The 23,698-nt window shown below is 41.7% G+C and overlaps 2 protein-coding genes across 2 annotated transcripts in view; both read left to right on the top strand.

Annotated features, from left to right (window-relative positions):
• The window catches only part of il6r (interleukin 6 receptor), a gene marked incomplete at its 3' end in the record, with an annotated part of 43,562 nt that extends 43,130 nt beyond the window's left edge, over nt 1-432 (top strand). Inside the window, exon 10 of the mRNA XM_084336664.1 lies at nt 147-432. Coding sequence (XP_084192790.1) covers nt 147-432 — 286 coding nt within the window. The remainder of the gene's footprint in view (nt 1-146) is intronic.
• Nucleotides 433-4,428: 3,996 nt separating this feature from the next.
• Nucleotides 4,429-11,827, top strand: riiad1 (regulatory subunit of type II PKA R-subunit domain containing 1; the record flags this gene model as incomplete). Its single annotated transcript, XM_084335904.1, has 4 exons — nt 4,429-4,515; nt 4,660-4,736; nt 11,119-11,165; nt 11,374-11,827. 4 exons carry the CDS (start codon nt 4,429-4,431, stop codon nt 11,445-11,447), a joined length of 285 nt encoding a protein of 94 aa, XP_084192030.1. The 3' UTR covers nt 11,448-11,827.
• Between the last annotated feature and the right edge of the window lie 11,871 nt (nt 11,828-23,698).

Here is a 23,698-nt window from a genome sequence, read left to right as displayed (position 1 = left end):
TCTCAGACACAAGGACAGAGTTGTCTCCAAGCTGCAGAGCGTCGTCTTCCCGTCCTGCACGGACTCCGCTGCACCAGACCTAACCCTCTCTCTCCGCCCCCCCCTCCCCCCCCCCCCCCCCCCCCCCCCCCCCCCCCCCCTCTCAGACACAAGGACAGAGTTGTCTCCAAGCTGCAGAGCGTCGTCTTCCCGTCCTGCACGGACTCCGCTGCACCAGACCCGGTGCCAACACCTCCAGAGGGACGAGCCCTGGTGACCTTTGCCCCCCCGCCTTACAAAGAGACCCCACCCAATGAGGTGGAGGAGGAAGAAGAAGAAGAAGGGGAAGACAAGAAGGAGGAAGAGGAGGGTGTGGAGGAGGGGCAGGGGGGGGGGGAGGCGACCAAGCACTTCAACAACACAAGTTACTTCCTGGTGCAGAGAGACTGCTAAATGTTGGGGTGGCTGGGTAATGTAGAGCAAGGACCCCCAAAATTGACATGTAATAGGTCAGGGACCCATTAGGGACCCCCAAAATTTACCTGTAATAGGTCAGAGACCCCCAGAATTGACCTGTAATAGGTCAGGGACCCCCAAAATGTACATGTAATAGGTCAGGGACCCCCAAAATTACATGTAATAGGTAAGGGACCCCCAAAGTGACATGTAACTAATAGGTCAGGGACCCCCATTTGATAAAATGTTGTCTCAGGGACCCCCATCTGAGAAGATATAAGTCGTCACTTGACATGACTTACTCCAGAATTCCATAACTGTCTATAATGTACGTAGGTGGGGAGATACTGTAACAGAGGAGAGAGTGAATTATCAAAATAGTCATTCTTATACATTCTCTCGTTGTACTAATGTCTAGTGAATATTAAGCTATTGCTAATTTTGCTGGGGACCCTCTGGAAACCCCTCGAGGACCCCTCCCTGGGGGTCCCCAGACCAGTGTTGCAGTGCTGGTATAACTCGGTATAACGGCGTTATAACGGCAGAGCCAGCGGCGCTCTCTGGGCCGCGCGCTGACGGCCGCGCTGTGAGGCAATAGTATCCAGCTGCAGGACGAGAGCAGCCAAAAAAAACTGTGCATGCGCGCGCACGCGCGTGGAGCGTTTGACCTACTGTCAATTTGCCACTGCACCACTGCCCCAGACCCCACTTTGAGAACCACTAGTGTAGATGTAAGCACTGGAGCAGCTGGGTAGTGTAAATATCTAAGCACTAGGAGCGGCTGGGTAGTGTAGAGGTCTAAGCACTAGGAGCAGCTGGGTAGTGTAGAGGTCTAAGCACTAGGAGCAGCTGGGTAGTGTAGAGGTCTAAGCACTAAGGCTGCTGGGTAGTGTAGAGGTCTAAGCACTTGGGCAGCTGGGTAGTGTAGAGGTCTAAGCACTAGGAGCAGCTGGGTAGTGTAGAGGTCTAAGCACTAGGAGCAGCTGGGTAGTGTAGAGGTCTAAGCACTTGGGCAGCTGGGTAGTGTAGAGGTCTAAGCACTAGGAGCAGCTGGGTAGTGAAGAGGTCTAAGCACTAGGTGCGGCTGGGTAGTGTAGAGGTCTAAGCACTAGGAGCGGCTGGGTAGTGTAGAGGTCTAAGCACTAGGAGCAGCTGGGTAGTGTAGAGGTCTAAGCACTTGGGCAGCTGGGTAGTGTAGAGGTCTAAGCACTAAGGCTGCTGGGTAGTGTAGAGGTCTAAGCACTAAGGCTGCTGGGTAGTGTAGAGGTCTAAGCACTAAGGCTGCTGGGTAGTGTAGAGGTCTAAGCACTAGAGAGCGGCTGGGTAGTGTAGAGGTCTAAGCACTAGAGAGCGGCTGGGTAGTGTAGAGGTCTAAGCACTAGGAGCAGCTGGGTAGTGTAGAGGTCTAAGCACTTGGGCAGCTGGGTAGTGTAGAGGTCTAAGCACTTGGGCAGCTGGGTAGTGTAGAGGTCTAAGCACTAGGAGCAGCTGGGTAGTGTAGAAGTCTAAGCACTTGGGCAGCTGGGTAGTGTAGAGGTCTAAGCACTAGGAGCAGCTGGGTAGTGTAGAGGTCTAAGCACTAGAGAGCGGCTGGGTAGTGTAGAGGTCTAAGCACTAGGAGCAGCTGGGTAGTGTAGAGGTCTAAGCACTTGGGCAGCTGGGTAGTGTAGAGGTCTAAGCACTAGAGAGCGGCTGGGTAGTGTAGAGGTCTAAGCACTAGGAGCGGCTGGGTAGTATAGAGGTCTAAGCACTAGAGAGCGGCTGGGTAGTGTAGAGGTCTAAGCACTAGAGAGCGGCTGGGTAGTGTAGAGGTCTAAGCACTAGGAGCAGCTGGGTAGTGTAGAGGTCTAAGCACTTGGGCAGCTGGGTAGTGTAGAGGTCTAAGCACTTGGGCAGCTGGGTAGTGTAGAGGTCTAAGCACTAGGAGCGGCTGGGTAGTGTAGAGGTCTAAGCACTAGGAGCAGCTGGGTAGTGTAGAGGTCTAAGCACTAGGAGCAGCTGGGTAGTGTAGAGGTCTAAGCACTAGGAGCAGCTGGGTAGTGTAGAGGTCTAAGCACTAGGAGCAGCTGGGTAGTGTAGAGGTCTAAGCACTAGGAGCGGCTGGGTAGTGTAGAGGTCTAAGCACTAAGGCTGCTGGGTAGTGTAGAGGTCTAAGCACTAGGGCTGCTGGGTAGTGTAGAGGTCTAAGCACTAAGGCTGCTGGGTAGTGTAGAGGTCTAAGCACTAAGGCTGCTGGGTAGTGTAGAGGTCTAAGCACTAAGGCTGCTGGGTAGTGTAGAGGTCTAAGCACTAGAGAGCGGCTGGGTAGTGTAGAGGTCTAAGCACTAGGAGCAGCTGGGTAGTGTAGAGGTCTAAGCACTTGGGCAGCTGGGTAGTGTAGAGGTCTAAGCACTTGGGCAGCTGGGTAGTGTAGAGGTCTAAGCACTAGGAGCAGCTGGGTAGTGTAGAAGTCTAAGCACTTGGGCAGCTGGGTAGTGTAGAGGTCTAAGCACTAGGAGCAGCTGGGTAGTGTAGAGGTCTAAGCACTTGGGCAGCTGGGTAGTGTAGAGGTCTAAGCACTTGGGCAGCTGGGTAGTGTAGAGGTCTAAGCACTGAGGCTGCTGGGTAGTGTAGAGGTCTAAGCACTTGGGCAGCTGGGTAGTGTAGAGGTCTAAGCACTTGGGCAGCTGGGTAGTGTAGAGGTCTAAGCACTAGGAGCAGCTGGGTAGTGTAGAGGTCTAAGCACTAGGAGCAGCTGGGTAGTGAAGAGGTCTAAGCACTGAGGCTGCTGGGTAGTGTAGAGGTCTAAGCACTGAGGCTGCTGGGTAGTGTAGAGGTCTAAGCACTGGAGAGGCTGGGTAGTGAAGAGGTCTAAGCACTTGGGCGGCTGGGTAGTGTAGAGGTCTAAGCACTCGCCTACCACCGCAGAGACCCAGTAAAAATAAAAACTTTTATGAATTAATTCCTGAGGTGTGGCCAGCAAGAGTAACTCCCCTATCCCCACTCAACTCCAACCCACACATAAAAAAGCGTCTAGAAGTCACTGTTTGACAGCATTACAGATTCTACATGAGAACATGAGGGGGAGTGTCTTATGGTAAATACCAACACGGATGTGGTCATGGGCACGAGCCTCCGATTATCTCAGCTGTGATGTGATTTATTATAGCACACAACCTGTTCTATTGCTTTTATACAGCGGTTTTTATACAATATCTGATTTCATATAACGGTATGAATAGAACACTGGGATATCAAGCTTTGATGAAGAGTTAATTTAGCTCTGTCTTGTATATTGCTAAGCAACTCCTAGCCGTGATGTTATAGCAAATACCACACATCTCTCAGCCAGTTAGATTGCTTGACCAGAACAGTTGTATAGTTTTCTCTTATCTTGTAGAAAAGTAAAGTAAAGACTATTATTCTCTCTGCTATGTTCTGTATTTTCAAGTTCCTTCTGCACGTACACGCACACACAAACACCTCAAATACCTCTGAAATTATGTTTTTCTTTTTGTTTTACTGTTTTTGAGAACGGTGAGAGAACATTTTGAAGCTACTCTGTGTACTCTGTTATCCTGTGTGTTGTTGATAAGTTGTATGGAGAAATGTAAATTATTAGCATATTATTGTTTGTAATTTTCTGTGTATATAATTTTGTTTACGCTAATTAAAGAGAAAAAAATCACATACATTTGCCTCTTCTATGCGTGATTTCTACTATTACCCCTTGTTTAGCTTATACTGCCACCCCGTGGACGAAAGCGTAATTACCGGAAACTGTTACCATAGCAATCATTGGTTTGTCAACAACAGGTGGCTTGAAAACGTTTTGTGCTTTTGTATTTTGTAACCAACGCCAGCTAACGTACATAGACAGCTAAATTTACTTAAATGTTACATGTGAATGTACTGGGAGTAAATAAAGATAGGAACACAGATCGGCGTGAGAAGTGGCCCAAGTTGGAATTAAAATCGTAGCCCGTGCACCGTTATCTATTATACTGAGAGATGATGGCCGACATGGGTCTGCCGAAACTGCAGACATTAGACGAGGGCGCATTAAGCGCCGAGCAACAGGAGAAACTACGACAGTTCAAGGTAACGTTGGTCTTTTAGTTTCACACGAGATGCACCAACACAGCTGTGTTATGATACTGTTCCCCAGCGGAATACATAACTTATGTTGTTTGTTTTATTTATTTATTAATATTGTTTTTGTTGTTGTTTTTGTTTTGTTTTTAGCTTAAAACGAGAATCGACAACGAAAAGTATTTGAGGTCACACCCAGAAGTGGATATATTGATAAGCGACTTTCTAAGGTTTGGACACTTTCTTACCCTGCCTAACGTTACCCAGAAATGAATCACAAAAGAAAATTACAACGGCTTCTATGTATCACACAATTCTTTACATTTATCAGGAAGTATTGATTGATTGAAAACTTTATTAACAGATTGCAGAATGGGTACAATACAGTACAGCTCAATACACACAATTGTTAAGGGGATGCAGACCAGAGAAAGACTTTCGTCTTGTGAATGAATGAATGAATGAAAACTTTATTTAACAGATTGCAGAATGGGTACAATACAGTACGGCTCAATACATACAATTGTTAAGGGGATGCAGACCTGAGAAAGACGTTTGTCTTGTTTCCATCAGGGTCCCCCATTTTCAATTCATATAGACATATATGACATACATGACATACAGATAGTCAGTACTGCTACATCTATACATTTATGACATACCAGATTTGCAAATACAGTACTGTTTGTGATACAGAAGGAGTCAGGAAAAGGGGGGCACACTGTATAAACAAGTAACACTGTACATTGAGGGGGGGGGGAGGAGACACTGTACAAACAAACACAATTGTACATTGAACTATTGACAAAACCATACTAGGTAAATGACTGTACATTGGAGGGGGTTGGGTTAGGATATTTACAGGGGCCAGTGTTGAATTGCAGTCTCCCGTAGGTGTCCCTTGAGAGAGGTTTTGAAAGTGGGTAGTGATCCACATTCCTTTACAGCTTTGGGTAGGGCGTTCCACATTGATGTGGCATAATTGCGAAACATGTTTAGTCCCTTATTTGAGCCAAATCTGGGTTTAACATGATTTGTGGAGCTCCCTCTGGTGTTGTGATCGTGGTATTCACTGACCTTTGGGAAGTATTTTGACATGTACATGGGTACCTTGGTCGTGTAGTGTATCTTGTAGACCAGGCCCATTGCAAGTTGCTGTACTCTGTTGTCTACTCTAAGCCATCCTAGGTTGTCAAAGTGGGCAGGGGTGAGGTGGGTTCTTGGAGTATGGTCAAGCAGTAGTCTGACCAGTTTGTTTTGAGATGTTTGTAATTTTGTTTTTAGCGCCTTTGAGGTGCTTTGGTACCATGAGGTGCAAGCATAGTCGTAGTACCCCTGAATGAGTGCTCCTGCCAGAGTCTTCAGGGTATTCTTGTTTACCAGAGAGGAGATCCGGTACAAGAATCGAGTTCGTTGGTTGACTTTTTTTATTACATTGGATGCCATTTTGTCACAGGAGAGATTAGCCTCTAGGATGGAACCCAGGTAGGTAATTTCATCTTTCCTTGTGACAATATTGTCACCCACTGTAACTGAGAAGCCGTCGGTCTTGCTGAGTTTGTTATTTGAACCGAAGAGAATGTACTCTGTTTTGCCCATGTGTAATGATAGTTTGTTATCAGCGAGCCATATGCAGATTCTGCCTAGTTCCGAGCTGAGGGTTTTTTCAACCTGTAACTTGTTCTTGTCAGAGACCAGCAGGGCTGAGTCGTCCGCAAACAGGAACAAGTTGCAGTCACAAGCTGACGACATGTCATTTGCATAAATTAGGAACAGTAGCGGTCCTAGTATGCTTCCTTGTGGAACACCACAGCTCACTGTGAGGGGGGGGGATAGGGTACCGTTTACCTCCACCATCTGTTCCCTCCCCTCAAGGTAGGATTGCATCCAGCTCACTGATAGACTATCAAAACCAATTGCTTTTAGCTTGTCAATCAGAATGGAGTGATTGACCGTGTCAAAGGCCTTTTGTAGGTCCAGCATGACCATGCCGCAGTATTTGCCTGCGTCCACCTCTTGTTTGATGTGGTCATTCAAATAGAGAAGGCATGTGTCAGTGGAGTGGGATGTTCTGAAGCCAGATTGGAATTCGTAGATTAGATTTTTTTCCGCTAGGTACTTTTCGACCTGTTCATAGACTATTTTTTCCATGACTTTCGAGATGGAGGTGAGAATAGAAACAGGGCGGTAGTTGCCTGGGTCTAATTTGCTGCCCTTTTTGTGCAGAGGGGTCACCCTCGCAATTTTGAAGTCCTTGGGGACGTGTCCCTGTTTTATGGAGAGGTTTATTATGTGTGTGATGATTGGGGTGATGGCGGCTGCTGAGTCTCTGAGGAATTTGGAGGGGATGTTGTCATGGCCAGTGGCCTTGTTAGGTTGGAGGGCGCTCAGTTTATTGAGTACCTCATCTGTTGTTACCATTTCCAGCTTGAAGTCGTCCTTGCGGACCCCTAGGTTTTTGTAGTAATCTACTATGTGTTCTACCCCATAAAGCCCTGAGTGGGAGGGTAGTTTGTTTACCAGTGTTGTGGCTATGTTTGTGAAGAAAATGTTTAAGTAATTGGCTACATCCAGCTTGTCTGTGATGAGCGTGTTGTCCGTTTTTATGTTTATGTTTGAGAATCTGGTTTTAAGTTTTTTACTGCATCCTAGTTGATTATTGAGTAATTTCCAAAGTTCACGTGGTTTGTTTTTGTTTTCCTCAGTTTTGTCATCGATGAAATTCTTTTTTGCAGTTTTGATCATGGAGTTTACGTCGTTTCTTAGTCTGTTTCTTTCTAGTTTGAGTTCAGTCACGTGGGCTTGGAGTTCACTGCTCGTGCTTTTAGTAAGCTTTGACTGACTTTTACGAAACTCAGAGCACATTTTTTGTCTCTGGTTTTCATAGCGGCCAGTATTTCGGAGTGCATCCACGGCTCAGCGCGATTTTCTGTAGTATCTGTATCCCGCACTTCCGTTACATGGAACTCGTGAGGGGGAGGGGGGATTGATTGATTGATTGATTGAACATTTTATTAACCGATTGCAGAATGGGTAGCCTACAATACAGTATGGCTCAATACACACAATTGTTAAGGGGATGCAGACCAGAGAAACACTTTCGTCTTGTTTACATCAGCGTCCCCCATTTTCAATTAATCAAGACATTTATGACATAATATGACATACAGATACAGTACTGTTTCATCAAGACATTTATGACATGCAAGACAAATATACAGTAGCCTACTGTTTAAGAGAATGAGATCATAAAAATAATATATATATATATTGTAAAATCTCAACATCCGTAATGGAAGTACTGAAACTAGTTTGCTATACAAATTACAATTCAATACATTTCAAAAACATCCAGAGCAAGCATGACAATTGATGTATCACCTGTTAGCACAGGTTAAATGATACGGCTGGTGTTCTCTCAGAGGCTGGAGCAGACTTCGCTAGCTAGAGTGAAGATACCGGTATCATATTAAACTACTAGACGACTATGGGAATCTATAAGTGATTGATTGATTGATTGATTGATTGATTGATTGATTGATTGATTGAAAACTTTATTAACAGATTGCAGAATGGGTACAATACAGTACACACAATTGTTAAGGGGATGCAGACTAAAGAAAGACTTTCGTCTTGTTTACATCAGGGTCTCCTCTCTGGTAAACAAGAATACCCTGAAGACTCTGGCAGGAGCACTCATTCAAGGGTACTACGACTATGCTTGCACCTCATGGTACCAAAGCACCTCAAAGGCACTAAAAAACAAATTACAAACATCTCAAAACAAACTAGTCAGACTACTGCTTGACCTGACTCCTTGAACCCACCTCATCCCTGCCCACTTTGACAACCTAGGATGGCTTAGAGTAGACGACAGAGTACAGCAACTTGCAATGGGCCTGGTCTACAAGATACACTACACGACCAAGGTACCCATGTACATGTCAAAATACTTCCCATAGGTCAGTGAATACCACGATCACAACACCAGAGGGAGCTCCACAAATCATGTTAAACCCAGATTCGGCTCAAACAAGGGACCAAACACGTTTCGCAATTATGCCACATCAATGGGGAACGCCCTACACACAGCTGTAAAGGAATGTGAATCACTACCCACCTTCAAAAACACTCTCAAAAAACATCTACGGGAGTCTGCAATTCGAAACTGGCCCCTACAAATGTCCTAACCCAGTTGCACAGTAAATTACCAAGTATGGTGTTGTCAGTATTCCAATGTACAGTGTACAGTGTCCCCCCCCCCCCTACCCAACCCCCCCCCCCACCTCCAATGTACAGCCCCCCACCCACCCACCCAACCCCACCCCACCTACCCAACCTCATCCAATGTACAGTTTCTACGTCAAATGTATAACACTCTTTTTCTGGACACTTTTTGTATCACAAACAGTACTGTATTTGCAAATCTGGGATGTCATAAATGTATAGATGTAGCAGTACTGTCTATCTGTATGTTATGTATGTCATATATGTTATGATGAATTGAAAATGGGGGACCCTGATGTAAACAAGATGAAAGTCTTTCTCTGGTCTGCATCCCCTTAACAATTGTATGTATTGAGCTGTACTGTACCCATTCTGCAATCTGTTAATACACTTTTCAATCAATCAATCAATCAGTCCCCCATTTTCAATTCATCAGGACATATATGACATACATGACATACAGATAGACAGTACTGCTACATCTATACATTTATGACATACCAGATTTGCAAATACAGTACTGTTTGTGATACAAAAAGAGTCCAGAAAAGAGAGTATATACATTTGACGTAAAAACTGTACATTGGAGGAGGTTGGGTGGGTGGGGGGTGGGGGTTGGGTAGGAGGGGTGGGGGGGGGGGGGGGACACTGTACAACTGTACAAGCAAAACTGTACATTGGAATATTGACAACCATACTAGGTAATTTACTGTACATTGGAGGGGGTTGGGTTAGGACATGTACAGGGGCCAGTTTCTAATTGCAGTCTCCCATAGGTGTTCTTTGAGAGTGGTTTTGAAAGTGGGTAGTGTTTCACATTACCAAGCATGTCATTCTAGCTCGTCACGATGGGGGTTAAATAATGCTCCAAGCTTAGGCTTGATTTTGGTGAGGGGAAAAACTGCCATTGCCATTTTCAAAGGGGTCCCTTGCTCTCTCACCTCAAGATACCTGAAATGAAAGTGGGTTCTATGGTACCCACAAGTGAAACTTTACAACCACAAACTAGAGACCTAGGGCATTCAGAGTATGTATGGATTTTCTAGGTTTATTGCCGATAGGGGGGGGGGGGTACTCTTTTCTTTTCCTACCCTTTCTATGGTGTTGGTGTCTTAAGGTCGCTTTCACATATAGTTTTGGTGGACTCGGTGCGGTTCTGGTGGTGAAGTTGCAACATTGTTGCATTCTTCATTTGGTTCGCCTGCGTTCACATAGAAATCTGTCAGGCGCACCGAACCTTCTGAACAATGTCACGCGGTCGAAAAGGGCGCTTGTCTATTGGACAGTGGAAATGTGTGTGTGGGGTGGCTGCGAGCCCCTGTGTGCGCGCGTGTGTGGACTGCGAGCCCTCCAGATCAGCGGAGGCGAGTTTTGACATGGCATTGATCCATTGTTCTATTGAAGCACATTACCACCATCCTCTCGCTAAACAACGTGTACACCACGTTGTTTTTATGAGTGCCCACTGCCCACAAGTAGCTGTTTTATTAATAATATAATATGCCGCGTTTTTTCTTCCTTCTTCCCAAGATGCACAGATACATAGATAGATAGATAGATAGAGAGAGAGAGAGAGAGAGAGAGATAGATAGATAGATAGATAGATAGATAGATAGATAGATAGATAGATAGATAGATAGATGCAGTGTGCTTGTTTTGCAGTGAATGAATGCTGCGAGCAGTGGTAAGGTAATAATAAGCACTTCCTATATTTGGTTCGCGTTTGGTTCGATGAAGCCGAACCGAGACCTACGTTTTCAGGCGGACCAGAGTTCGTGTGTTTGGTCCGCGAACCGAGTTCGACGCGCATTCACACAAACCCGAAAAACCGGACTATCGAATTCTGGTCCGATAATCCGGACCAAACAGCCCCTGTGTGAAAGCGACCTAATGTGTTATTTTGGAAGGGTTTCTGACCATGGTTATCAATTCTGGTGAACCAAATTTGTGTACAATTAATGGGTCTATGTGGGTCTTAGAGGGTTAATGGGTCTATGTGGGTCTTAGATGGTTAATGGGTCTCTATGTGGGTCTCAGAGGGTTAATGGACCTATGTGAGTCTCAGAGGGTTAAAGGGTCTATGTGAGTCTCAGAGGGTTTAAGGGTCTATGTGGGTCTCAGAGGGTTAATGGGTCTCAATCGATTTCCATGTACACAAAAAAAACTACTTTATAAGCAAAAGTCTGAACTGGTTTCTGTTCAATGCATTCCCGCTCCACTTTGGGTTTGCAGACTTTGCACAAATAAAATGATTAGGATTGATTTGGTTGGTTGATTGTGATTGGAATTCTAACCATTATAGAGGACATTCTCCGGCTGTTGATTATTGCAGTTTTGTCTTTTTTTATATAGTTATTACCCTGAATTAATTTAATCCTTTTGCAGAGACGCGTTTCTGAAGAGGCCTGCCAACGTTCATGAGTTTGCAGCAGGTACAGTAAATTGTGCTCACTCACACGCACACACACACACGCACGCACGCACACACACACACACACACACACACACACACACACACACACACACACACACTTGCCTATTATGAACACAGCAACCACAATGACAAGTCTCTCTCTCTCCCTATCTCTCCCTCTCCCTATCTCTCTCCCTCTCCCTCTCTCTCACATTGTCTCTTTTCAGATTACTTCTCAGACCCAGAGCGTCACATGGTTACTGGCTCCAGAATGCAGGGAGACACACCAGCACAGAATTAAATGCTTTCTTAATTGTTACTCAGTAGAGCAAACAAAATGCCTACTGTATTTAACAAATGCAGACTATCACACTATTACACTGTTACACTGGCACACTATTACAAACGATTACACTGTTACACACTATTACACTGTTACACTATCACACAAGTACACTGTTGCGCTATTACACATTATTACAGAGTATTAAACTACTACACACTCACATACTCACATATTTTTGAAGATTGGTGGAGATACAGTAATTTGAGTATTGAACCTTTGGCCTGATGGTAGATGAAAGGTCATGGGGTCACCAACATAATGAGGATCCTTCGTCATGAATGTGCACTGCAAATTTGAAAAGATTAGGATGAAAGCCGTTAGAGATACACTATAATGTGAACATGTAACATTTGGCCTGATGGTGGCGCTAGATGAAAGGTCATGTGTTCACCAAAACCAATAGGCTTTTTCCTCTACGGGTCATGAATGTGAAAGGATCTGGTAGAGGTACACTAATGTGAAAACGTATAATTTGAAAAACAGAGTTCATCCTACAGTGGTCATGAATGTGCACAAGAAATATTAGAGCACATTTTGGCCTAATAGGGAGGTGTAGTCTGACGTCACTTTGGACCGCCTGCGAGGTCCACCCGTATAGGGATTTATCATTGGGAAAAATGGATTATCGGCTATTGTAACAATTCTGCCTCATGAACATTGGAAAGCTTTCCATTTTTGCACAAAACGAGTTCCCTTCTATCACTGACATTATTGTTTAAGCATTTTTGGTTGAAATAAAATTCAGCGATTTTTTTTACGATTAATTGTGAATATTTTCATGTTGAGCTATAGATTGTGGATGAATACACACAGAAAGGTACACCATGCAAATGTTCATGCTTTATTTGATTTAAACGAGACGATTTAGAAATGGGCAATGGGGAAATACGTTGCAATTTTGCGAGGTGGACCGGCCGGAAACAGCAATGACGTAACCACTACACCTCCCTATAGGTACAGAGATACAGCTGTGGACTGAAAGACAGACAGACAATATGCACAGAGTCGCAACCGATTATATGATCTTCCCAGGCTTCCGGTGGAGATACTGATGGAAATGTTGCGTAAGGGGGCTCACACATGCACAAGAGGACTAGCGTTCCTACTTTAATTAGGCTCATTAAAGCAGGTTAATTCGAGGACATCCAGTGGGTATTACAGGGGAGCTGGCTTGTCGTTTGTTCTCTAGCCTTCTTCATGCCGTGTAGGTCGATACTGTCATGGTAAATGTTTTTCTCGCGGCACACAGGACTGCCACAGTGGACTACAGGTCATGTAGGTGCAACACAAAAGTGTATATGTAGTTGCGCCTCTCAGATTTTTCAGATTCAGATTCCTTTTATTGTCACGTCATTCAGTACTTTACAGCAAAAAAATAGGGAAATTCACTTTGTTGTGGGCTCTGTTGACGAGTCTGATGGCTTGGGGGGGGGTGGGGGAAATAATTTTTCAGCCGGTTGGTTCTGGCTGTGTGACTGTGGTAGCGCTTTCCAGACAGCATCAGCTGGAACAGTCCATGGTTGGGGTGGTCTCTCCATTGAGGAGAACAGGCCTATCCATGGTATTCTATCGCAGACATCTTGGTCACAAACGATCATCAAATAGGTGATTATCAGTTGAGGACCGCAAAATACAACTGTATAACCATTTAGTCACTATACAATAATTGGTTTAATTACTATGATGAGTGTTCCTGACTGAATCTACAGTATATGTACATAGCCATTAAGGTCTTAGATAATATCTGGTATCCGTTCCATGACTTATGACCAGTATAGAATTAGTCCATTAGTTTGGGTTCATTACATTTAATTGAGATATAATAATAATAATAATAATAAATAATAATAATAATAATAATAATAATAATAGAAGTTCTTGAGGTATACTCCATTTCTGCCATTAGAGAGATCTGATATACTTATGTGTTCCAAAGATGCACAAAAAAATAAATAAAAGTTAACTTTGATGTGTATATGTTGTAGCCCACAGGCCACTTGGTAGAGGATTTTAGTATTGCATAGATTTTCTGATACAATGCCCATTTCTAGCCTGGTATTGGCCCAGGAAGCAGAATACCTGTTGATCTCTGTTATGAAAGTATAATTCAGCTCATTGTAGGAGATCAGTGTCTGAATGTATCCTTGGCTGTTGACAGGTACCCACAATGCATCTGTTTTAGTTGCATACAATACGAGGCCTGGATGAGTTGATTCAATCTGTTACCTGTCCTCAAGAATTAAACAGTCAATTATATTGTAATTTCTTGAATTGTTATTATTTTTATGTAACACTTTTTAGGCTGTTGACAACAGCAATACATAACTATTAATTTCCGTTCTCCCTGTGTCACATGGTTGATATGAGATAGTAATGAGACAGTAATTTTGCAGCAAAGTACCAAAAATGGTAGCACTTTATAATAACACCCTGTTATAATACATTTACAAGGTATTTGTAGATAATGAACTAATCATGAACAAACCATTTATATACATTCATAAATGATTATTAAATCATTTATAACTATATTTGTATACCATTTACAAAGTATTTATAACGCATTAGTGGATAATGAACTAATCATGAATAAAACCATTTACAACTGATTAGTACATCATTTGTAAATGTACTCGTTTAAAATTCGATCTGTTGGTCACTTTTTTCCACATGATCAACCTTATTTGTTCATTATTAGTGCAACATTTAATAATGATATCTAATGTGTAGTAACACATTTGTAGATGCTTTGAAAAATGGATATGAAAAAACTACTATACCTCCATTTATTTGTTCATGTTCAACAAATGATTTGTTAGACATTCATAAAATATCTATAAATCATTTGCAGATGCTATTGTGTGCCCTAATCTAAAATGAACACTATTCATCATTAACACATGTGTAATACAGTTTGTTCATTATTTGTTGACTTTCAACTCACCTGTTATGAACGATCTGGCTTTTATGAATACAGACACGAGGCAAAGACCAGACTTGTCTTTTCATGTCTAACAAATGATTTGTTAGACATTCATGAAACATCTATAAATCATTTGCAGATGCTATTGTGTGCCCTAATCTAAAGTGAACACTATTAATCATTAACACATGTGTAATACAGTTTGTTCATTATTTGTTGACTTTTCCATTACATGTTATAAATGTTCTAGACAGCTTTCGGATCCACCCTTCTTTGTGACATCAAACAGTGACAGAATTAGGACTATAGATAAATGCAATTGTATTAACACAAACAAAGCAAAGCAAAATACCAATACACATTGTTTATTTATTATTTATTTAAAAGAAAATGTGTATCTTTTGACACTCCTCACATCTTTTGACACTTTCTCTACTGTGTGGATTATTTTATGACTAACTAAAAGAGTAAATGCTTTGTAACAGTCCTCATATTGACATGGTTTCTCTCCTGTGTAGACTCTTCTCTTCTGACTATCTGTATTGTACTTTTCTGATGTCATGAAGTATTCGGCCTAGGGGACCATGACGATGTTTTCTAGCAAGCCACTCAATGATGCCAGGTGGTCTTCAAGTGACTGCTATGTGCGGTTCCCCCTGAGTCTCCACACCTCTGAGTCTCCACACCTCTGAGTCTCCACACCTCTCCTTATAATGTTCTCCAGGCCCCAGCCATCCTGTGTTTCGGGGAAAATGGCAAAACAAGAAAGAAGAGATGACATTGATTCAGAAACATTTATGATGTGAGCAGAAATTGGAGGTAATTCATTTTCATTAATCATGGTTGAATATACTGCATCCATATTTTTCCAAAATGGTGACATGGTTTGAATGAATGAATGAAAACTTTATTTAACAGATTGCAGAATGGGTACAATACAGTACGGCTCAATACATACAATTGTTAAGGGGATGCAGACCAGAGAAAGACGTTTGTGTTGTTTACATCAGGGTCCCCCATTTTCAATTCATAGTGACATTTATGACATACACAACATACATTTATGGCATAGGGACATACATGACATACAGGTATATAGTACTGTTACATTTGTGACATACATGATATGCAAATATACAGTACTGTTTATGGTTATGATGACCAGCTTAATCATTTGCAATGGCATTGGTTAATAGAAAGGTACAGGCTACTTGCCTTTCTTTTATGTCTGAAGTGACTCATCGATCACAACAAAGTGTCTTCTCCCCCCATGCACTGCGTCCTTTTCTTCTTCTCAACTTCTCCATCGCCTTCACGCAGGCCTGTCTCGAGGCCATGTTTAGACGGAGAGTCTCAACAGAAACCGCGGAAGTCGTCTTGCGGTCTCACTTTTAATTTTGCGTTTAGACTAGTGTTTTGGGAGGGAATTCTTCATGCAGACGAGGCTGTAAAAGTCACAGGCATGCGCCAGTAGCCTAGAAGCATAAACAAAGCGAACAAGCATGTCTGATTCTATCCACGGAGATCACCACATTGGCAGCACTTTTAAATACACAAGAATCAGTCCAGCGGCTATCACATCTAGTGACTGGAGCCACTGTCTGTGAGTGACTCTGCTTTGGTCCAATCACATTCCCCCACCCACAGTCTGCGAATCAGAGACAGAGTAGGGCGGGTCTTCACAGCATGCCTGGTTGTCTCAACTACCTGAGGCAGTGCAGTGTAGCGCATAGATATATATGGTGTAGCGTATGGGTTAGCAGCGCAGGGCTCCGTCGTCTCGAGTCGACTAGACTTTTACAGCCTCGTCTTTGGACCTGTCTCAAAACCCTGCCCTCTTTTCTTGATCCTCCAATCACAGCTGTCGCTTACCTCTGACTTCCTCGTACAAACAAACACTAGTCTAAACGCAAAATTAAAAGTGAGACCGCAAGACGACTTCCGCGGTTTCTGTTGAGACTCTCTGTCTAAACATGGCCTCGAGACAGGCCTGCATGAATGCGATGGAGAAGTTGAGAAGAAGAAAAGGACGCAGTGTATGGGGGGAGAAGACACTTTGTTGTGATCGATGAGAGTCACTTCAGACATAAAAGAAAGGCAAGTAGCCTGTACCTTTCTATTAACCCAGTGCTTCTCAAACTTTTTCTGTCAGGCCCCCCTTTGGCGGACCAAAATATTTTGCCCCCCCCCCCCCCTCGTCCCCAACAAAATAGTCATGAAATGGGCCATGTTTAAATTTATTGAAATAACACCAATATCGTGACCTTTCAAATTGGCCCTATATTTTGTTTTCAGAGCTGTCATGGATGAAAAGCCAGCTTCACACAGATACTGTATGTGGTGCTGAATGGTATCAACACCTTAACTGCTGCATCATGAGATACTTGGTGGGCCGTGAGATGAGATACTTGGTACTCAGCACCACACTCTGAAACTAGCTCTCTAGGTGGTATCAGATGAGATTTCAAAGAGTTCTTCCAAGAGTTTGGATGGAGATGTGTCAGGAAGCTTTGTCTCAATGTTGTCTGTAAAGTTTTTTTTTATCCAGAGTAACTTGGTGATCCTTTTCTGTGTTTTATTAAATAATGATTTTCAGATTTTGAGAAATGGTATTTTCATGGAGAACAGTGCAGCTGCAACAGATATCCCTTTAGTGATAATTTTCTGTAATCCAAAAAAAAAAAACGTTTTTTTTTTTATTAATAAATCTCAAGGCCCCCCTGTCATGCCTCTGCGCCCCCCCTGGGGGGCGCGCCCCCCACTTTGAGAAACACTGTATTAACCAATGCCATTGCAAATGATTAAGCTGGTCATCATAACCATAAACAGTACTGTATATTTGCATATCATGTATGTCACAAATGTAACAGTACTATATACCTGTATGTCCCTATGCCATAAATGTCTGATGTCATGTATGTTGTGTATGTCATAAATGTCACTATGAATTGAAAATGGGGGACCCTGATGTAAACAAGACAAACGTCTTTCTCTGGTCTGCATCCCCTTAACAATTGTATGTATTGAGCCGTACTGTATTGTACCCATTCTGCAATCTGTTAAATAAAGTTTTCATTCATTCATTCAAACCATGTCACCATTTTGGAAAAATATGGATGCAGTATATTCAACCATGATTAATGAAAATGAATTACCTCCAATTTCTGCTAACATCATAAATGTTTCTGAATCAATGTCATCTCTTCTTTCTTGTTTTGCCATTTTCCCCGAAACACAGGATGGCTGGCGCCTGGAGAACATTATAAGGAGAGGTGTGGAGACTCAGAGGTGTGGAGACTCAGAGGTGTGGAGACTCAGGGGGAACCGCACAGAGCAGTCACTTGAAGACCACCTGGCATCATTGAGTGGCTTGCTAGAAAACATTGTCATGGTCCCCTAGGCCGAATACTTCATGACATCAGAAAAGTACAATACAGATAGTCAGAAGAGAAGAGTCTACACAGGAGAGAAACCATGTCAATATGAGGACTGTTACAAAGCATTTACTCTTTTAGTTAGTCATAAAATAATCCACACAGTAGAGAAAGTGTCAAAAGATGTGAGGAGTGTCAAAAGATACACATTTTCTTTTAAATAAATAATAAATAAACAATGTGTATTGGTATTTTGCTTTGCTTTGTTTGTGTTAATACAATTGCATTTATCTATAGTCCTAATTCTGTCACTGTTTGATGTCACAAAGAAGGGTGGATCCGAAAGCTGTCTAGAACATTTATAACATGTGATGAAAAAGTCAACAAATAATGAACAAACTGTATTACACATGTGTTAATGATGAATAGTGTTCACTTTAGATTAGGGCACACAATAGCATCTGCAAATGATTTATAGATGTTTCATGAATGTCTAACAAATCATTTGTTAAACATGAAAAGACAAGTCTTTGCCTCGTGTCTGTATTCATAAAAGCCAGATCGTTCATAACAGGTGAGTTGAAAGTCAACAAATAATGAACAAACTGTATTACACATGTGTTAATGATGAATAGTGTTCACTTTAGATTAGGGCACACAATAGCATCTGCAAATGATTTATAGATCTTTTATGAATGTCTAACAAACCATTTGTTGAACATGAACAAATACATGGAGGTATAGTAGTTTTTTCATATCCATTTTTCAAAGCATCTACAAATGTGTTACTACACAATAGATATCATTATTAAATGTTGCACTAATAATGAACAAATAAGGTTGATCATGTGGAAAAAAGTGACCAACAGATCGAATTTTAAACGAGTACATTTACAAATGATGTACTAATCAGTTGTAAATGGTTTTGTTCATGATTAGTTCATTATCCACTAATGCGTTATACATACTTTGTAAATGGTATACAAATATAGTTATAAATTATTTAATAATCATTTATGAATGTATATAAATGGTTTGTTCATGATTAGTTCATTATCCACTAATACGTTATAAATACTTTGTAAATGGTATACAAATATAGTTATAAATGATTTAATAATCATTTATGATTGTATATAAATGGTTTGTTCATGATTAGTTCATTATCTACAAATACCTTGTAAATGTATTATAACAGGGTGTTATTATAAAGTGCTACCAAAAATATTGCAGGTGAGTTGAAGGCAGGGTTCTACAGTCATGGAAAACCTGGAAAAATCTTGCCCAAGACTGGAAACATCATGGAAATTCATTCATAATCTTGTTTTCACCTGGTCACATGATGCATGTTTCGCTTGGCTGCTGGTAGATCAGTTATCTTTGAAGGAACAAGAACCAAATAACATTTCCTGATAGTCCAAAGTGATTGTTGTAGCTGGCCACAATAAAGCCTGGGGCATTCTTATTACATGAGCCAAACCTAAATGTCACTATGACAATCTTATTACAGTACATGAGCCAAACCTAAATGCCAGTCATTCTTATTACATTTTTCTTTTCAGAGCAAATTATCTTTGTATTTCTTCTTTTTACATTGTTATTTCTTGATTATATGTATTGTTCGAAATAAACGATTGATTCATCCATTCAAACCTAAATGCCACGTCTTTTTGATAAACGTTTCAGTTCCGTTTTGCTCACAATTGAACAATTGTAGCCTATAATTGCAGCAAGAGTTGTTGTTATCAAGCACATGGTCTGCATATGGAATGGACTGCATTTATATAGCGCTTTTATCAAAAGCAAAATAGCTCACAATAGCATAACAATGAATCACATAGCATATAATAACCTAAACGGAGCTCTGTAAACTATAGTGAATAGCACGCTCAATATATCTGTCTCCTCCTCCCTCTCTCTCTCCCTCTCTCTCTTCCACACACATACACACACACACATTCATTCCATGCACCTGTTCTCACTCAGAGAACAGGTGATCTCACAGTTTGCATTAGGATGAGAGAGAAAGAGGAGGGTAGAACACATACACACTCCCACACCTGGTGTTGAACGCATCATCGTGAGCGTGTCAGCATCCAAGAGGATCGCTTTGAAGAGAGTCGACATCCACATAGATTCTGTGAGTATTTTTGGATTCATTTATCTTCTGATACCTTATTTTGCATTGCGAGTTATTGACATTCAGAAGCTTCAAAGAGGGTTCTCAGATGTTTACCATTTGGGTCTTTAAAAATACTTTTGTTACTTTCCACTTCTGTAGTGTGGTAGTGAAAGGCTTAACCTTCTGTAGTGTGGTAGTGAAAGGGTTAACCGTCTGTAGTGTGGTAGTGAAAGGGTTAACCGTTTGTAGTGTGGTAGTGAAAGGTTAATCGTCTGTAGTGTGGTAGTGAAAGGTTAACCTTCTGTAGTGTGGTAGTGAAAGGGTTAACCTTTTGTAGTGTGGTAGTGAAAGGTTAATCGTCTGTAGTGTGGTAGTGAAAGGTTAACCTTCTGTAGTGTGGTAGTGAAAGGGTTAACCGTCTGTAGTGTGGTAGGGAAAGGGTTAACCTTCTGTAGTGGTAGTGAAAGGGTTAACCTTCTGTAGTATGGTAGTGAAATGTTAACCATCTGTAGTGTGGTAGTGAAAGGGTTAACATTTTGTAGTGTGGTAGTGAAAGGTTAACCGTCTGTAGTGTGGTAGTGAAAGGGTTAACCTTCTGTAGTGTGGTACTCAAAAGTTAACCGTCTGTAGTGTGGTAGTGAAAGGGTTAACCTTCTGTAGTGTGGTAGTGAAAGGGTTAACCTTCTGTTAGTGTGGTAGTGAAAGGTTAACCGTCTGTAGTGTGGTAGTGAAAGGGTTAACCGTCTGTAGTGATGTAGTGAGAGAGTTAAGGTGTGTAAACCCTTAAAGACACAATCTGTAATCCTAATATAAACGAAAGGGTTGCCCCACCAATCAAATTCAAAACATTAGACTGGGAAGATGGTATCATCTCCAAATTGATTGACAGGTCTCGTAATCTGAGCACTAAAACTAGACTAACTAGACGTTTTTCATGCTGTATTTCTATTTATTTGTTTCACATTGTAAAATAGACCTATATTCTCAGTTATGATCAAAAAGATACATAATATTTATTTTCCATCTCGAAAATGCGAACATTTTCAATCATTTAAATGTACTTCAAATGTATATGGTCAAGCTAACGCAAAGTCAACAGGGCCACTCTCCAGTCTGTATAAGCCCTGATATAAATGCGGGAACCTATTGTGGAGCGTGGCCCCATAGACTTTGCAAGATCTATTTTGTGGCTCATCGTCGGAGCTGCAGGTGTCCAGTATGAAGAACAGAAAATAGTCAACATCATAATAAATCAAAAGATTTTTCAAAAGAAATTACATAATTGTAAATCGAGAGAGGGGTCCAGAATTCTGAACTTACCCTTTTGTATCATGTATTGTGTATTGTTCATGTATCATTGCCACTAGTTTGAGTGGAGAACTGTGGTGAATGTGGTGAACTGTGTGGCACGATGATCTCATTCAAATAAGAAGCAAATCATTCAGAAGCAAACCAGGGTAAGGCGAGCATGCAAATGGTTTAGTGATTTTATAGGGAAACTGATTTCAAAGATAGACAGAGACAATTAGAGAGGAGCAAAATAGTTATATATATTATATTACATTATATATTGTAAAGTGTCACAGCCAACTAAGTAACACTGGGTGGTATGACATCCTGATCTTATATATGATTATGGGGAATGTCTGTAGATTCTTCCTGGACAATGGAATAGAAACACGTTATGTGTAAACACATGTTAAAGTGCCACAAGTCAACGAGTGACACTTTGTATAATATTCTTATGTTTATTATATATGATTGGAGCTATGTATATGACCTGTATACTCTTTATACACTTATAAAACTATGTTACAGTTAATGTGCAGTCGGAGTGAAGAGCGGGCCTGAGCTGAGAGCAAGTCGGCACAGTTTAACCCTGTCCGGTCTGCATAGAATATAGCCAGCAGTCTCCCTCGTCTGCATCCCCTTGAGTTGGGGCGAGTGAGAACGAAGGGGGGGGGCCCTTCGGAATGCAATCTCTGAGCCTGCAGTAGGGAGTTTCCGGAGCTCTCCGGCCGGCAGACGCATTAAACTGGTTAACCCTTTGTGGGGTCTGAGTGAGATGGGGATGGAGGGGACTTTCCACAGCAGAGAACAAGGGGAGTCTGTTCCAGCGAAAACGTTACAATTACTTTTTCGAGTTACGGCCTAGTGGAGTAAAATGGGAGTAGAGCCAGTCCCCACGAGCCATGCATTGACTGGCTGGTGAAATGACATCACGGTGACAGCGCTGTATTTGGACCAATAAGCAGAAGAGACCATGGGGCCCTTTATAAGGGCCAACTGGCGAGATCACAGGCAGATTTTTACACTGAGCTGGAGAGATAGGAAGAGGCACAAGCCGTGCCAGATCAGACTTTTTAGAGAAATGGAGATCCTGCTGCCAGACACGGGGCACAAGCCGAACCAGATGAGATGTTTTGTTCTGTGCATATTTTAACTGAAATGGACACTTTCCACTTCAGTCTCTTCTTGTAACTAGCTTTTTCTAATTAAAAATACCTCTTTATAAATATCCTTTGTATCCTTTCTTCACACCAGACGGCCGGACGGCCGGGTAAGCATGAAATGTGTTTTGCCTTGTAACTTCACCCTTTGCGTTTTGATTAAAAAGACGGGTAAGCATGGAGATGTATTTTTGCATTGTAACTTTACCAGTAATAATAATAATAATAATAATAATGATAATGTGCCTGTAATGTGCATGATTTATGATGTAAAAAACCTCCTGAGTAAGGCTTTAGCCAGACGGAGTATTAATGATGTAAAAACTTTAGAAGTGTGGCTTTATCCCTACGGAGTAAAAGGAGACATAGGATTATGCATTAAGGCAAAATAGAATAAGTGGCTTTATCCCTAGCTATAATAGGATTATGCATTAAGGACTAAAGGTGGGTTCTGTAAGCCTGGTTTTACCATAAAAACTTTAGAAGTGTGGCTTTATCCCTACGGAGTAAAAGAAAGAAATATGTATCAAGTAAAGCCATATAGTGATAATACGTGTAACGGATTAGGGAAATGGACCTCCTCTGAATATAGAGAGTCCTTCCCAGTGCAAATAAAATAAAATATACCCCGCAACTCCATTCAATCAACTGTATTACTGGAGGGGACGGGGGGTACCTGTGTGTGAGCCGAGGTCTGCTGAGCTTAAGCCCTGAACGTTATAGACAAATTGAGTCCTAGATGTCCCACACTTCGCGGGACGCTGCTTGAAGCTGGGATTCGGACTAATGAGTTATGGGATAATCAATCTGACCTCGGTTTACGACCGGTGCTTAACATGGCGTCCCTGGCGATGTGCATTTATACTGACCAAAATAGGTGCTAAACGGCCGAAGAAGACAGGACTACTGTCAAAAGCCTCTGGAGTAAAATTAAATTACAGATTTGGCTAAATCAAAAAAGTAGAAGGTTCTACTTAAAGAAAGGATCACGCTTAAAGTATATTTTTGTGATTACGGTAAAAAGGTTTACTCATGACTAAAAAGTTACGTAATGTTTTCTTACAGTCAAAAAAGTAGAAGGTTCTACTTAAAGAAAGGATCACGCTTAAAGTATATTTTTGTGATTACGGTAAAAAGGTTTACTCATGACTAAAAAGTTACGTAATGTTTTCTTACAGTCAAAAAAGTAGAAGGTTCTACTTAAAGAAAGGATCACGCTTAAAGTATATTTTTGTGATTACGGTAAAAAGGTTTACTCATGACTAAAAAGTTACGTAATGTTTTCTTACAGTCAAAAAAGTAGAAGGTTCTACTTAAAGAAAGGATCACGCTTAAAG

The sequence above is a fragment of the Notolepis coatsorum genome (assembly GCF_963971535.1).
Source record: "Notolepis coatsorum genome assembly, chromosome: 19".
NCBI classification, from domain to species: Eukaryota; Metazoa; Chordata; class Actinopteri; order Aulopiformes; family Paralepididae; genus Notolepis; species Notolepis coatsorum.
This window is presented reverse-complemented; position numbering and strand designations above follow the sequence as displayed.